Source organism: Neoarius graeffei, chromosome 5 (genome assembly GCF_027579695.1).
Source record: "Neoarius graeffei isolate fNeoGra1 chromosome 5, fNeoGra1.pri, whole genome shotgun sequence".
NCBI lineage: Eukaryota > Metazoa > Chordata > Actinopteri > Siluriformes > Ariidae > Neoarius > Neoarius graeffei.
Genome location: NC_083573.1, coordinates 46,396,247 through 46,414,003, shown reverse-complemented (window position 1 = coordinate 46,414,003; position 17,757 = coordinate 46,396,247). Strand labels below are relative to the sequence as shown.

At 39.8% G+C, this 17,757-nt stretch overlaps 1 protein-coding gene across 3 annotated transcripts; it reads right to left on the bottom strand.

The window, feature by feature from the left end:
• Positions 1-266: 266 nt before the first annotated feature.
• On the bottom strand, positions 267-15,236 carry skap2 (src kinase associated phosphoprotein 2). Of its 3 annotated transcripts, XM_060921819.1 has the most exons (14): positions 15,148-15,236; positions 14,323-14,428; positions 14,186-14,211; positions 13,356-13,457; positions 11,572-11,652; positions 11,396-11,479; positions 11,109-11,233; positions 10,912-10,975; positions 10,701-10,817; positions 10,310-10,384; positions 6,936-7,051; positions 1,526-1,628; positions 1,356-1,379; positions 268-1,031 (listed from the first exon to the last, which is right to left on the bottom strand). In XM_060921819.1, the coding sequence occupies exons 1-12, from the start codon at positions 15,185-15,187 to the stop codon at positions 1,536-1,538; spliced, it is 1,029 nt and encodes a 342-aa protein (XP_060777802.1). In that variant the 5' UTR covers positions 15,188-15,236; the 3' UTR covers positions 268-1,031; positions 1,356-1,379; positions 1,526-1,535. The 3 variants fall into 3 exon arrangements, with proteins under 3 accessions (XP_060777800.1, XP_060777802.1, XP_060777801.1); XM_060921817.1 differs by lacking the exon at positions 1,356-1,379 and having other exon boundaries at positions 267-1,309; XM_060921818.1 differs by lacking the exon at positions 268-1,031 and having other exon boundaries at positions 1,352-1,379.
• Between the last annotated feature and the right edge of the window lie 2,521 nt (positions 15,237-17,757).

The window sequence follows — 17,757 nt, the reverse complement described above, 5'->3', positions numbered from 1 at the left end:
AAAAGGATCTGGGATTTCACACTTCCCTTTTATATTCAAACAAATGTTATATAGCCAGAGGGGAACTGATCCTTTAGAATTATTTTCATTATTGTCTGATGCAGACAGGTCCAGATAAATTCAATTTGCATATACATACATACATACATACATACATACATACATAGATAGATACGTGTGTGATATTATATATATATATATATATATATATATATATATATATATATATATATATATATATATATATATATATATATATAAAATAAAAGTTACAAAATCATGCTTGATGAATTTTATAAGCAACTGGTGAAGTTTAAGAATCATCCAGCCATCATCTGAATGAAAAACTGGGACACCCCATGTCAACAGCATCTGGACTAGGCCGCAAAGGTGCACATTTAAAGTTAGAAAATAAGACTCAAATGGATATTTCTACAGAGAGCAACTTGTTTACGTACTGTTGCTGAATTACAGACTGCAGTAGTCATGGTGGGATCATTGCTATGCTGGTTACATAGGGCTGGCACAATGAGTCTGCATTAGTACACTTTGCAGCATTGTGTAATCAGTGAATTAAAAAATATCTTCACTATTTATTGTGTGCAGCCTGGCTGAATGAGTTAATATGCTAATATAAACAACTCATTCGGGAGCATTCTGAGTAGGTAATGGTCTGACTCATGTTTTTAATTAAGTTTTTCACTTCAGTGCGCAGACATTCTGTGGATGTCAGTGCAGTAGTGTACATGAACCATGAAGATACAATCCAATATGCCAAACATGAGACAATCAATCCCACAGCTAAATAACTGCTTTTTGATTTGTTTGTATGTTTGAGCATAAAAAGGTCAAATCCTTTCTTTTAGTGTGTTGATGTTAGTACATATTGAAAACACTACTGGGGAATAGTAAGATGGTTTTGATAAAATGTGATTTAGTGCATTAGAAATAGACAACCTCACTGAGACACTCCTGCCACCTGGTGGCTGCAACTTGAATCCTTCACTGCTTGGAGATTTGATCACAAATAACTGTAATCAAATAAATGGATCAAAGAAAAAAAAAAATTAGTTTTCATATTTCACAAGCTTTATTTTTACAACTCATTACTTGATAACACTTTTTATAGCATAACTTAAGCTTAATTTTCAACAAACATTGAACATTAATTTGTCTCTTTTCCCTTTTTAATACAATACATTTAATTAACTTAAAGAGCAACAATTTTAAGCAAACATTTTTCACATAGACATATTTGACTGGCTGTGGTACACTTTGCACTGGGTAGAAACAGTGATAATCCAGCATCCTGGCAAGAAAAAAAAAAAGACTGGAATTATTGTGAAATGCATTACCTTGAGGAGGCAGGATTAAAGGAACTTCAAATTCCCCAATAAATAAACACAAAGTAAGTGTTATAATACAAACTGGTGTTGGTAAAATGGGATGAGTTGAAATGTTTCAATACTGAAGGACCACAATAGAAATGCTGCAACTAACACAAGTCCTCCTGTCACATACTTACTTTAAGGCGTTTAGAGAATGTAAAGCTCTGTCAAGTAGCTTTTAGGCACAATGCCAATGACACCTCTCATCTCTCCAACCCACCAGCCAAAAGTGTCGTACTCCTGAGGGAGAGAACAGAAAAAATTTCCAATCACTTCACATGACTGAAGCCAGTTTCCACATCTTCATTAAAGCTTCAACCATCAGTGCTGTGACACAAGACAAGGGCAAACCTTAAAGCAGTCAGAAGGTAAGCAGCTGTCAATTTTTAGAGTTCACAGCTTTCTTCACCTCAAATTTCTGTCTTTTCTCCCGTCATCCTTATGTCCCAGCTCCATCTTTCCAAGAGCAACTTAAACACAGAATTCTTACAGATGCATCACTAACAGCCTGAGTGTATTTTTGTGAAGATCTCAGAATTTGAGGAGAAACTTGATTTTCCAATAACAACACGGATCAAACACAGATTGTGGGCGGACCTCATCAGCTCCATTTTCTGACAAAAGCATTGCTGCCTGACAAAGACCAGTGAAGCAGAAAAAGAAGGGTCCTGTGCTTAAAAAAAAAAGTAGAACAGCAGTAGATGAAGTGAAGGATCTAAAGGAAAGAGGAATGGAGGACCAGCTCTACCTTATTAGTGAGGTAGTCTGACCCCTGTGTGAAGGCTTGGACATGAATCTTTGGGGTTGCTGCTCAGTATCAGATGCATTAAATACAGAATGTCAGGGACTTTGCAGCCAGTATAGTCAATGCATAGAGAAGGTTATATTATGTTTAAATGGTCAGGAGGTAAGGAGTGAATCAGAATTGTGAGAGCACGTACATTTGCACATCCTAAACACACAATAGCACAACACTGAGGACAGATTATAATCAATTATGTAAAAGGCTTAAGTCATAGGTGCTAGTACATCTTTAAGAGTCAGGGTTCTGCCATGAGTGAGATATCTGGGTGTTTGGGGTTTTCCATAGTAGACAAAAAAAAATAGGGCTCCAAGCAGGCCAGCTCATATTTGTTCTCTACCAGAATCCTCAAAATGGAAAGAAAACCACTTAAAAGCAACTAAAAACAAAATCTTTCACAGAAAGAAAATGATTAGCAGAATAAATTATAATTAGATAACCTTTGCTTTGAATCATTTAAGCACTTGATCGCAGAGAACAGTGGAAAATAACACAATGGGTGGGATACCAATTTCTGACCTGTTTTCCAAAATATTTTTTCCAATTCTTCTGATCCTAAATGTCTGAGAGGTTAAACATACAAAATATGTTTTTTTTTCTCCAATACTTGCAAACTTGCATTTCAGATTTACTAAAAAAAAAATAATAAATGGTCTAATCCAGAAAGTTTATATATATATATATATATATATATATATATATATATATATATATATGTGAAACTTGAATGTGCCTTCTCCCCTTTTGTGTTCACTGTTTAAGGTTTTTAAAGCAGAACCTCCAGTAACAGAATATCCATTTACCAGGTTTAAACTGAAAAACCCAGCCTTACAAGAGCTAAAACTGGTCTGGCCTCAAAACATCTCTATCTAGCGTACTCCATCCTACAGCAGCCGATTCTTCATGGTGTGGAGTGACTTTTATAGCCTCTCTTCTCTCTGACACACCAGGCTTTGATCTCCATGGTGCAGACCAGATACCCTCCATCCATCCTTCCTCTTTCACTGGTTCATTGCAGGAGACAACGTTTCTCCACGTGGAATGAAACAAGAGATGTGGTTTGCATCATAGCAGTGCAAAAGTTAAATATGAACTTTTTGCGGTCCACTACTTGACCCACAGGAACTTAAGTGATTCCGGGTGTGCAGTAGGGGCAGATGTAAAATGTCTGCTTCTAGATAGTCAAGCTTTTAGTGCATATGTGCACATATCAACCTATAAAACTCCAGGCAACTTAATGCTGCTGCTGACAGCTCCCACAGATATAAATGGTAATGGAGAAACAGACAGTGGCCCAAAGCAGTCCAGAATTGTGTTCTCCTTTCTTTAGGAGCATAAAACAGGGATGTATAAACAGCAGCAAAGAACATGAGAAAAGCAATACCTAAAAAGTTGGTCTTTTTAATATCATATTTCTGATATTAAAATCATACATGAAGCCTGTCTTAAACATTTTTTTAGTTTTGTTAACTGGATACCTCAAGGGCATGAGGCAAAAGTTTATATGGACTGCCATATAAATACGTAATAGCACAACAGTTGCCTGGGTTGTGCAAGTCGGCTAAGGAAGTAAACGTGCACCACGTGAATGTTGTGCTTCCTGTTGCCGTCCTTTGAAACGGCCACACTTCATTGACAAGGGTATTGCCTGATGCCGTAGGCCGACCCACTGATCAAGGCTCGCATGGTGTCAGAGTGTGTTTGGGTGTGCAGGAATGGCCACACTCACAGATTAGCAGGCATGTGTGACATGTGAAACAGCAAAAGGAAAAGACCTCACACTCTGCCAAAACAACTTCAGTCAAATGCACACAGATGCCACCACACACACACACACACACACACACACACACACACACACAGTTGCTTGTTAAAAATCAATTGATATTTCAGTAGTGATAGGTTTTGATCTGTCTGTACTGAAGGAGGTTGAATTGATAAAATGTGATCTAGGAATGTAGAGCTCTGCCACCTAGGAGATTCCACTTCACGGATCGATCCAAGAGCAATATTCACTGATGCAGACGCAGCTATTCAGAGATGTTTCTCGGTTTACTGAAAGCCAAACATGAGTATATATCAACATTCAATAGTGTGATGAAGTGGATGATGAAGCATTACATTACTGGTCAGGATAACCTTATGGAAACCGAGCAGATGTGCGAGTGAAGATAAGTTTCAAGGATTTAACTCGAATTAGCCAAAACAAGTAGGAATCAGACCAGCCTGTACCAGTTTCAAGCATGCCAAACAGATATCTGTGTCAAGTGGGAAGGAACTCTAATGGGACTATGGCTTATTGCAAGTGCATAGAATGGCTCCATTGTTTTGCAGCTCATGGAACATGTATGAACCTGGACCACATGATTTGCTTAATGCATAAGGGTCTGTAGCTAATGTCTAATGCATAGTACCAAGTGATTTAAGCATGGATGGATTCTCATTAGCTAATGCACGGTATGTGCATGCATACATATGTAGAATAGGATAAAAAAAAATTAACAAAATATGACTTAAAATTAATTTTGCAGGTGGAGATTTACAGCTGTTCAGCAAACCCTATAAAAAGGTCAAGAATTGGACAATGTGTCACAGAGAAGGTGAACCGTTCACAGTAACTTCCAACTAAGTGTTGAAATATAAATAATGTCCGAAGCTTGCATGTATAATGTGCATATTTAATTTTTATTCAAATAATGTAAGATATGGACTTACAACGATTACTGTTAAAATACACACATTATAGAGATTGACATGCTGTGCAACACAACTTGTCAACAAACTTACTTTGGTCTAGCTTTGAAAAGACGTACGTGTGTGTGTGTGTGTGTGTGTGTGTGTGTGTGTGTGTGTGTGTGTGTGTGTGTGATTTAGAGCCCTGACACCTCCTCCTAGTCTGATGGTCAATACCCTTTAAGAGTGGCTTTGGGCCTGCCTGGGCAATAGCGAGGAAGGGGGCAGGGGAAGTCCTGCAGCTGCTGCATGGCCAAGGGGAAGAAGCCTGGACACTAATAGCCCCACTAGTCTGCTCTCCAGACTACACTGAATTGGCCATAAGCCGCAGCTGGACACTAAAACCCAACCAGCTTTATGGTCACTGCGGCTGGAGAAGAGGGGGAAGGGTCTTCAGCACAAAGAGCCAAAGCAACAAGCACAGACAGACACTAAAATAAAAACAGTACCAACAAACCACAGCATCAGTCAACAAATAATAAGATGCATTACTATAAAATGGTGGACCTAAAGAAATACAAATGTCTTCGGGCCTATATTATAAATATTCATTCTACAATAACCAAACAATTACGTGAATCATAATAGTCTATTATATATCTATCTTTTTCTTAGAATAAAACATTATTCTTGTGGCTAAAATGACTAAAATTACTTAATGCTTTCCTGAACTTTCTCAGTTTGGTGAAATATTTCGTTACCACTTACAGCCACTAGGTGGCAGACTTGTTCTAAAAAAAATACAGTGTTGTACCTGATTCAACTGACGTTTCTGGAATCAAGATACTTTTTCTCATGGCACATTATCTTGTACGGTGATGGGTGATGCACGCCATTTAACTCTCCCGCATTTGAGAATGTAAATGCATTTAAGAAACATTCAAAACAGTTCACATAAAGGATTTTCCCCCCAAAGTTTTTTCACTTTGCTAAGACAATAAATTAGAAATCAGTCCAAGTTCATTCATTCATCTATCTCCAGTAAGCACTTTATCCAGGTCAGAGTTGTGGAAGATCCAGAGGCCATCTCTCTAACACTGGGAGCAAGGTGGGAGAATTCACCCTCAATGAGACACCAGTCAATCGCAAGGCACCCCACACACACACACACACACACACACCAAGGGGTAATTTAGTGTAGCCAATGGACAGTGGGAGGAAACCAGAGAACCCATATCAGTCCAACTTGTTACATTTATTTAATGCATTCTCAGAAGATAGAAAGATAAATAGACCAGTGTATTGATGAACAAGTCTAATTAAAGAAAAAAAATAGATATTTTTTAATATGAAAGTCAGTCCAACCTTCTGAAGCCAGGGACAGAAAAAGCCAACCTTGTCTTAAATTAACCTGATGGTTTATCTAGCTAATGCTCAAAGCTTGGTACAAACTTCAGAGCTTGGCTTGTCACAGCTGGCCTGCACGTCCTAGTTGACAGGTACAGGAACTTATTCTCCAGCACACCTGGTGCAAATCTACATTTGGATTCAGAGCTTCTACAGAACCTAACCTGGCATTAAAGGCATACACAGTTACAAGGAGTGACAGAGCCATGCTGACGGTAAGCGGATGGCAGACCTAACCAAACATGGCATCAAGTCTCCCAGAAGAACTCTGTTGAAACACACACACACACTCCTGTGGATAAGGAAGAAGTGGAGGTGGCAGAATGCTACAGGCTGCCAGGTCACACGATGCTCCAGGCCAAAATCACTAAAACAGTTTCCTGAATGACAAGACTAATCCCATCACTGCACTCCAAAAGAAGGTTCATCTCAGTTTAACATTCAGAGCACAATACTGCCACTGACAAGAAGCACTGCTGACCTGTTAACAGTCACGATCATCACATCATCAAATGCTACACAGACATTACCACTTACTCAACCCTATATTTGCAAATCTTTTAGTTATTTATACACTACAACACTAGCTCATGAAGCATTATGTGCTGCTCTGAATCTGGAGTGCAACGTTTAACACCTCCAGAACTTTCCGGCTGTTCTCATACCTTGCTGAGTATGTAGATGGTGTCTCCTCTCTTGAAGGTCAGTTCATCAGGTTGGTCTCCAGTGCAGTCCCACAAACTCTGGAAGTAGTTCTGGTAGTCTGTGCTTTTATTTAGAGCTGTATGAACAAACAAACAAACAAATACATAAATAAATAGCAGGAGTATTGAGCAGGCGGCACGGTGGCGTAGTGGTTACCACTGTCACCTCACAGCAAGAAGGTCCTTGGTTTGAGCCCAACAGCCAGCGAGGACCTTTCTGTGTGGAGTTTGCATGTTCTCCCTGTGTCTGCGTGGGTTTCCTCCGGGTGCTCCGGTTTCTCTCACAGTCCAAAGACATGCAGGTTAGGCTAACTGGTGGCTCTAAATTGACCATAGGTGTGCAAGTGAGTGTGAATGGTTGTTTGTCTCTATGTGTCAGCCTGATGATCTGGCGACTTGTCCAGGGTGTACCCCGCCTCTCGCCCATAGTCAGCTGGGATAGGCTCCAGCTTGCCTGCGACCCTGTAGAACAGGATAAGTGGCTATAGATAATGGATGGATGGATGGATGGATGTAGTATTGTGCATGCTGGAGAATAAATATGTGCTCTAACTCCAATTATCCGTTTTTAATCTAAACTAGTATATTGTCGCAATCACTGCTTTGTTTAAAACATAGGTGGTTTATGAATTCTAATTTAGCTCAGTTTACTACTGGAGAAGACACCAATTCAGGGAGAATGTGTGCAACTGCGTTGCTGTTCCATACTTCCACCACATTAAGAGACCAGCAGTGGGCAGCAGAGAGCCGGGGGGGGGGGTCTAAATAAAGGTCCAAAGTCGTCCTGGAGACTGGCTTCCCTGCACAGCTAGAAGTTTTCCCTACTGCTGACACACCTGATCTAGCTCATACAGGGCCTAATAATCAGCTGATGTGTCTGCAGTAAAGAAAACTGTGCCAAGCAGAGGATTCCCAGGTGGAATGGAGAACCCTTGGTCCAAAATAACATTTTCTAGAGGTATTAGGTCATCTACTAAACCTTTTTTTTTTTTTTTGAGGAATTTGGGAATGACCCTAAGTGTTAGTAATTAGCAAAAATACAAAAATTCTATCATAAACATCACAGCACATTCAGCAACACAAGTCAAGCATTTCCTTTCACACCAGCTCATGTCAAGGAAGTCAAATTATCTTCAGTTCATGTTTTGAAAACGTGTTGCACACAGTATTCACATGAACATTGGTGTCTTAAGGCACTGATATAGTAATATTAAAATTATTTATTGATCTCCAAATTGATCCCCAAGTTTTAGAGTATGCATTTGGCTGCCACAGTCTGAGCCATATCAGACTGATTAATGTGAATTCACATTTATCCCAACAGAAAGGGTTTACAGCTATAGCTTTTGTTTTACCCACACCATGCTTGTCTCTACTGCTGGCCCCTTTTCCTAAGCATCTGTCGTGAGATCCTGCCTGAGCCATGGCTCTTGTCAGCAGGACTTCCTGTGCTGTGAGCTGAGAGCAGAGGGCCGGGGAGGGCCACAGCGCCGCTGGCAGCCTCTCCACTTCACTTCCTGCCAGTGCCTACCAAATCCTGCCCAGTGGCCAAAACTCACCAGGGCACACACTGTACTCAAGCAGGGACACAAAACCCTTAATAAAACACACATAAATCAAAGTAGTCCCACAGCACAACGCAGTGCTCCCAAGAGCTACATTCTATTTCAGGTAACACGTTGAATATGAAACATCTTCTTGGTTTATTAGTATGAAGTCATGATTAGTCAACTCCAGAATTATGGGTACACTCTGAAAATGAGCAATGCAAGGAGTGAGATTTTGAGATTAAACACATAACTATGCTGCATAGTTTTAGGCTTTTTTTTTTGTTTGCTTTTAACACTTTACATTTCCTATAATGTCCAACAACACTATAGTCACTTGCAGATGATCAAGGACCCTCTTACCTGCTGACTATTTCAAAGTCCTTTATATTTCCTAAGTTTGTGCATGTGAACTTTCCTCTTCTGCCTGTATGGGTTTCCTCCGGGTGCTCCGGCTTCCTCCCACAGTCCAAAGATATGAGGATTAGGTCAACTGGCTACTCTAAATTACCCGTAGCTGTGAATGTGAGTGAGAATGGTTGTTCATCTCTGTGTTAGCCCTGCAGCAAATTGGTGACCTGCCCAAGATATACCCTGCCTCTCACGCGAAGTCAGCTGGGATTGGCTCCAGCTTCCCTCATGACCCTGACAGATGAGCAGTATAGATAATGGATGGATGGACTTTCCTCTTCACGTCACACTGCAGATGTGGTTCAATAGGGCTCAAATCCTGAGACTGAGACAATCACTGCAAAATATTCAACCATTTTGGTGTTGAGTTAGATGCACTGTATGTTTCGGCTAATTCTGTTAAACGATGGATTTATAGCTATGTATGTAACCTAAAACTTTGTTGCCTCTGCCAGGAATTTATTTTTGAATGAAAACTGCATTTGTTCTTATACAGTTGTTTTGTTTTTTTAAGAGAAAAGACATTATTACTGTTGTTTCAGTAAAAATAATAAACAATAAATTAATAATTTAAACAAGTCATAATGTTCATTTTAAAAATTATTTCATAAAGGGTGTCAATAATTCAAGAGTTATGCCTCATGAAGACCCTGACTGACTTTAATATGACGAGCACGTCTGAGTACTAGCACTTTCAACTCATGTTTAACTGAGAACTTTCATATTCTTCTAACAATTACCATATCTTGTCCTGGTTTCTACTTTGTTGGTGAAAACTTGCAGCAATCGTGATACAATCAGCTCCTTTAACAATTCTAATATTGCACTGTATTTTGTGTCACTTGTAAATCACTTTGGATAAAGGCGTCTGCCAAATGAGTACATGAAATTGTAAATGTAAATGCAAATAAAGTATACCGGTATGTTAAAAAAAAAAAAAGGGAGCACAAGAGAGAATGTGCAGCTCTGCAAACCTGTACAGGTGAAATGAGAGATACGTTTACATTGCTGACAACAGTTGTATATGGTTGAACCTAAAAGACCTTTCATGCCTTCCTCTGTCTTATTCTTGTATTTTTTCATCCATCTTCAGTCTGATTGACCTTTTTCACTTTTCTCCTATAAAAAATTTCCCTGAACCACCTCAACACTCATCCTTTGGTTCTGTTGCTCTTTTGCAGAACCAGCACTCATCCATCTAACCTTCCCACTATCTCTCTCTAACTTTTAATGAATCACTGTATTAAAATCCTCAGAATCGCAGGAGAGAAGGCAAGGGCCAGGGCTCTTCTGCTGGTCAGCACAGAGTCAGCAGAGAAGTGAAGATTTACAGGGCTGTAAGAGTACGGGGAGGCCTGGTGGCCTCAGTGCAATTACCTGTCACTGGAAGTGCTACAGGGGGTTTGCTGACTGGCTCTGGTGCTGGTTTAATAGGTTGAGGCATCTCATCCTCTGAGACAGAAAAGAGTAAGGAAGGAAACACAAGTTAAATAAATGAAATAAATTAATTGAAGAGGCTAAGATTTTTCCCTTGAAGTTTTCCATAGGCTAAGATGATCTATAAAAGGTTATATATATATATATATATATATATATATATATATATATATATATATATATATATCCTACATGCCAAACCTCAAAAAGTATTCAAAAAGTGAAGTAGTCCTTAAATTGCATCAAGGGTTCATAGTCTTGAAACATACATATGATAGTATTTGGTTTTAATCTTGAACTTTTAGGTTTATAGTAGATGAAGCTACTACACCAGGAAGCTCCTCATAGATATCGTCATCAATGGGTTCAGGCATGGATGCTGAACTCAAAGGTAAGCAGTCATCATAGGTGTCTTGCTCCTCCTCCAAAGGAATGATGCCTTCCATGTCTGTGTACGAGTGCAGAAGGAAGGGTTAGTTCACAATGGACTGTGATAGCAAACACCAAATACATTTATTTAAAAAAAACAAACACCCTCCTACCTTTTATCACAAAGCAAATTTGCTCTACCCATTCCTCTGCCTCTTTCTGTGAGGAGGCACAGAACTAGAAAGAGAAAGACAGAGGTGACATTTAGCTGTCATCATAGCCCCAAACATAGCGCAGATAAGTGTATGTTTTAGCATTTACAGAAGTATAGAGAATTTGATATGAGCAAAGCACTGATGATGACATTTACCTGGTAAACACGTTTGTCAGGAGCAGATATTTCAAAGCAGCAGTCTTTCTTGGAATCTTTGCGCAAAGTGCTGTTCATTTTGACAGAGTAACCACCGATATTAAATTCGCCCTTCTGCTGTTTATCTGAAGAGTTTTATCAGAATTATGACAGTTGTGTGAAAAGCTGATGTGCATGTAAATGTTTATACAAGATTAACAGTCAAACAGCAGTTAAGGAATTTTATTTCTCTGTGCTTTACCAACTGAAATACACATAAACCCATTAAGGAATAGAAAAGATCATACCTTTCTCACTGCCATAATAATAGAACGTGTGGTTGCTCAGAGCACACCATCTCTTTTGCCACTCTGTGCCAAAGAAGCTGTGATCTGCCAGAAGACCCATGTTTATGAGTTATGGTATGTTTAAAAACAGACACACAATCTGAAATACATCTGTTAAGGTGTGAAGGGATGCCCACCTTTTCTTCGTTTTTCCAGATAACCGCTCTTAAACACAGCTTGAAGATCTTGAGCTGCTACTGGAGGGGCCTGCTGAATTCCTGAAGAAACCCAGTAACAGTGCTTACAAAACAGTTTATACTAACCTCACAACGTTTATCACTGAACCTGGCAAAGTCATGTTGCTGTTCTTAAGCTTAGTAGATGAATAATAGAATGAAAATAAGGTTACACAACCATGTACACTGGTTTACATAGGGCTACACTCTACAATCCAAGGATCACCAGAATGCACCACATATGCAGCCCTTGTTTGCATTGCAAAGCTAAACAACCCACCTAACCCATTTGTTTATATTCCACTATTTGCATGGCTGAATGAGAGCGGGAGTCCAGATGAATGAATGAAATTCCTTCCCACAATCACTATTGTTGACAAAGAGGCATGGAAATAATCAAAGGTGACAGTGAATAAGACAAAAGGCTTCTGAATAACTATACTATTACTGTATTTCCAAATGTAAATCCATGTTTAATTTTTCCAACGTATCTCATTGTCATCTTCGGTTATAGAGGTGATACGTTTAAGCAAAATTCTGTGATAATCTTACATTATCTCCATCACTTCTAAAGTAATGTGAGAGAATGTAAACTGCATTCTGCTGGGGGGGGCGGGGGGAGAAAAAAGAAAAACTTGTCAAATGAAAAGCATCTTCATGATACACATTGCTTTACTTGACACATTTACATGACTACTTGTCAGTTGTGATCATTCTTAGTTCCCAAAACACTTTCATTTATGTTCACTGAACATGTCATTTTATCAAAAAAAGATGGCAAGCCTTGATTGAAATGGAACCAAGTGAAAATAAACCACCCCTAGGTCTAACCTCAAAGTTTGCTTAATCTCATTCCTGAAAAGTAGTGTTGGCTTGGAGCACTTTCTCCTGCTTGCAGGAACAGCTGTGCTATCAGGGGGCAAAAGGGCCCATAAAACACCCCCCCCCAAGTTTCAAGGCAATATAAACTCGCACAAGCTTCAGACAAGCAGACAAACGCAAATATGCATACCTAAAATAGACACAGAAACCACACACACACACTCACACACTAATATCTATCTGCAGTGCTGCCAGAGCTTATGTGTGGCTCATGTGATAAGATATGCACCATGATTCGAAACGAGGGAGATTTACAGGTTTGTCTTTTTTAGCTTCATCCAATAGGATGTTCTTAGCTGTGCCCAGTGAAAACGGTAGTCTGAAATGACATTGGCTGTGGGCGGCATTGTCTAAGGTCCATGTCATAAAGCATTCGTGCCAAGACAAAGGAACGCTTAGTCTCTGCCGCCTGTGCTTTTTAGTCATTCCTGGGCCTGTTGCTAGGCTACAACAACCATTCAAACAGTTGTTTCAACTCATGTACTGATCTACATCAATTCCCCAAAAAAAGACAGAAAAACGTTACTTAAGCGGCACAAACAGGCACTGTAGATAATTAAGTATTATACTGGAATATAGAACTTTGTCCACTTCTTCACTCTAGGTTTAAGTTGATATTGACCAAAATAGAGCTTGTCTCTTTAGTTTTACACTGATGGACCATTTTCTGTAGGTAAACGAAGCAGCAATACCAACCCAGCAATGTAATCTTTGTACCTTGGTGCAGTCTCTATTTTCAAATAGTCTCACCCAGAAAAAAAAAAAAAAAAAAGTGCTTAAAGGAAGTGCCCGAGTCACAGTTTTGCAATACGGTTTTTACCCCACTTACAACTTGTGTACAAAGCCATTACTGTAACACCTACCATCATATGCTGGCTCCTCATCCCTATCGGTGCGCTCAGAGTGCAGCGAACTGCCATCATTGTTGCTGTCGGCTTCCTCCAAATCATCCCACTCTTCATCTCCTGCATGACAAAGTTTTCATCACTGATTTGCCATATCACCACCTCACACTGGAGGAAATGGAGGTCAGCAAACCGAGGTCACTTTACATGAGCAAGATGTAAACATAGTTACATGATTGACTTCAGGATTCATTGTCATGCCTGAAAGGCACACAGTACTAATTTTCTTAAACTGGCACTGCACAGAGAATGGCAATCAACCAAAACACATTGACATACAAAAAGCACATTACTTTGCATAAATTTTGGATAGCCAAATGCAAAATGAGACTGAATAGAGCACCTGTTACCCCAAACTTTTCATGCCTTTACAATAAAAGAATATTCCAGGACACTATGATGTCCTGTTTAGGGAAATATGTGCAAATGGCATAATGGGGAACTTTTGGGCTTGTGGCCTTTGTTGTATGATTAACATCCTAAAGTGTAAAGGCTTACAAATAGGAGGAAATGATATCGTATAGAAAAAGTAGTGAAAATATCATTATATACAAATATTGTATATTCGTGTATGCATGTTAGAATATACATTTATTTTTATGAGCACAAACTACTGCTGCCAGCCTCCTCTGCTGAGCTTGAAAGTCTGCGTATTAAGTATATTTAGTGCACTGTGTGCCAGGAAGAAGCGATAGTAATGTGCTCAACGCAAACTTCCCCGTTTCTGTAATGTGAAAGTAACCCTGTTCTATCTATCAGGAACAAAGACATAGAGTCTAAAAACGTACGTTTTTCCTTGAAATCCTGAGGGTAACTGGGGGAAGAAAAAAAAAAAAGACACATTTTGACATGTAATGACTACAATGCAAACATTCTTTATGAACAGCTATATTACATGCCATACAGCAAATATATTATTTCATACCATGCTTTGACTTCCTTTATCCTCTTTAGAAATGCATCTCTTTTTTCCTTTGCCCTCTTGCTTAGATTTTCCCCTTTCAGAACCTCGGTCAGAAATGCTTCCAAATCTGTGTGTGTATATATATTGCTCATATTTTAAGTCATTCAAATTCTGTAAAGCTGCTTTGTGACAATGTTTATTGTTAAAAGCACTATGCAAATAAACTTGACACACACATACTATATATATATATATATATATATATATATATACACACACACACACACACACACACACACATACATACATTGTGTGTGTGTGTGTGTGTGTGTGTATATATATATATATATATATATATATATATATATATATATATACACACACACACACACACAAAGTTGGATATATAAAGAGCAATAACAATATATTTTCACATCAGTGAAGGTCTGTGGAAGTGTTTCAGTTCTTCACTGACATTAGGAAAGTTCACTACTCTGAATGAGTCAAGCAAATAAACAACAACAACAATAATAATAATATGACTAATTCATTTTACTCTTATGTGACTACAGGAGTTCACTTAAAAAAGTCAAAACAACGAAGATTTAAACCTACAAAACAGCCCACTTCATGAATTTATGTAGGTTATATTCATTCACTGGTCTGTATTCTCTCAGTTATCTTGCACACATTATCCACCAACTTCCTCTTTTCTGCCAAATAACCGCAGCCAATAAACTACAGCCAAACGTTTCTGCGATATTTCTGTATCACTATGACATTAAAGGATTTGAAATATGACTATGTTTGTAAAGGATGTTGTCGTTTATTACGACAACCTGCTACCTGAGACGAGTGTGGATAAATCCTCCGGTATGGACTTCATTCTGAAACTCTGCGCTCTTCACTCTCCGGTCAGCATTCGTTTTAATTTTTCACCCGTATTCCGATAGATCCCGCCTCCTTCCCTGCCATTGGCTGTTACTTCATACTCACGAGTTTGATCTGAGTGCGTAGATGAGATTCTAGCCAATCCTACCACAGGTAGGTGGGGTTAGAGGAATACGGATAGGATCATGAATAATGTCTCCGGCCGCAGTAGCCTTCGAAACACGGAAGTTTTAAGGTTTGCTGATTGAGGAACACGGAAGTAGCCATGCGTAGGTTATAAACCTTCAGCGGACAAAAGGTGCAGAGAGAGAGAGAGAGAATTTTTGTTGTTGTTTAGACCGCGCTTATTTGGGTGTTTGGCACTTAAGCGGGTTCATACTGTGATGTTTGGTGCTATCGCCTCACAGCAGACAGGTTCTGAGAGCTTGCACGTTCTCCCGGTGTTTGTGTGGGTTTCCTTCTACAGTCCAAAGACATGCTTGTTGCTGGGTTTCACATGACGTCACATCCGCCTCATTAGTTATTCAAAACTTTAGCTGGTGGTCTACCAAAGCTCAGTTGACAAAGCGTTTGTATGAAGAAGGTGCATTGCTTGCATGAAAAATGCTTCACGCTTGCATTGTTTTAGGTTGTTCGAATCGATCAAACCATGAAACTTACAAAAGTTTCTTCAGGGTTCCCCATGAACTAATAAAAAAGGGTGAACGAACACAGGGTTTCACAAAAAGACGTCGAGAAAGGTGGCTTTTGAACCTCTCACTGAAATCGAAGGGAGGCGAGTCGAAGCATGCTCGAGTTTGCAGTGATCACTTGGTGAAAGGTTTGTATTTCCCTCTCAGCTATGTCCTTAGTGTTTTCCAAGTACTTTTCTTGCTGTGTGTCGTTATTTTACAGTACTTTTTGAGTCACGAAGTGCTGTTTCTTTGTTTCCTCCTCACTCAGTCCATATGTATGAAAGTCACGACAAAATTCTTCCCCAGCCATACCGGTACAATGCACCATGATCACTTCTCCCTCTTGTTTAACTAAGATCCAGGTCTTTAAAGGGGTTTCTGATTATCTTTGTGAATGATTTACCTGCGAGATAAGAGCCAACACAAGTGAGAATCAAGCCAACTGTTGTTTTTCACTTCAACTTGCAGCGCTTCATTGTAAAGATGTGAACGAAAAGCTTAAAAAAAATCCTTGGACGGGCAAAAACAATACAGGATTCATTCGGCAGCGACTTGATAGCGAGGTCCTTTACCCAGCCACGCACAAAAAAAAAGTTGTAAGCCTCCATACTCTTCCATGCTTTCATCTGTTTTGCGGTGTAGAAGGACGTCTGCAACACCAGATAGTTCGAGATGTCGGGGAACTCGACTGAAGGATAGTTTTCGAGATCGTATGACAAATCCTTCTTTCCCAGACTGTAGGGGTCGATTCCATTGCACATAGCAATCTCCTGAATAGATCTAAAGCCAGCAGTGGCTTCTAGATTATGAGCGTACTCTGATAAGTTATCACAAGTTGTTCACACTACAGCAGCAGTTGAGACCTCCAGCTATTTCACTTCCGGTAAAACCGGAAAAGTCATGTGACTGAAACCCGGCAATTGGGTCAAATGGCTACTCTAAATTTTTCGGTTTCAGTCACGTCACTTTTCTTAGTGATTTCACTTCCGGTAAAACAGCTGGTGGTCTAGCAAACCAAAATGCCTGCTGTAGTGCAAACAACTAACGATAACTTATCAGAGTACGCTCATAATCTAGAAGCAACTGCTCAGTTTAGATATATTCAGAAGATTGCTAGGGGCGGCACGGTGGTGTAGTGGTTAGCGCTGTCGCCTCACAGCAAGACGGTCCGGGTTCGAGCCCCGTGGCCAACGAGGGCCTTTCTGTGCGGAGTTTGCATGTTCTCCCCGTGTCCGCGTGGGTTTCCTCCGGGTGCTCCGGTTTCCCCCACAGTCCAAAGACATGCAGGTTAGATTAACTGGTGACTCTAAATTGACCGTAGGTGTGAATGTGAGTGTGAATGGTTGTCTGTGTCTGTGTCAGCCCTGTGATGACCTGGCAACTTGTCCAGGGTGTACCCCGCCTTCGCCCGTAGTCAGCTGGGATAGACTCCAGCTTGCCTGCGACCCTGTAGAAGGATAAAGTGGCTAGAGATAATGAGATGAGATGAGGAGATTGCTATGTGCAATGGAATCGACCTCTACAGTCTGGGGGAAAAAAAGGATTTGGCATACGATCTTGAAAACTATCCTTCAGTCGAGTTCCCCGACATCTCAAACTATCTGGTGTTGCAGGCGTCCTTCTACACCGCAAAACAGATGAAAGTGTGGAAGAGTATGGAGGCTTACAACTTTTTTGTATGTGGCTGGGTAAAGGACCTCGGTATCAAGTCGCTACCGAATGAATCCTGTATTGTTTTTCCTCATGTAAGTATGTTTGTTTGGTTTTTTTTAAGCTTTTCGTTCACGTCTTTACAATGAAGCGCTGCAAGTTGAAGTGTAAACAAACTACAGTTTGTTTGATTCTCACTTGTTTTCCCTCTTATCTCTCAGGTAAATCATTCACAAAGATC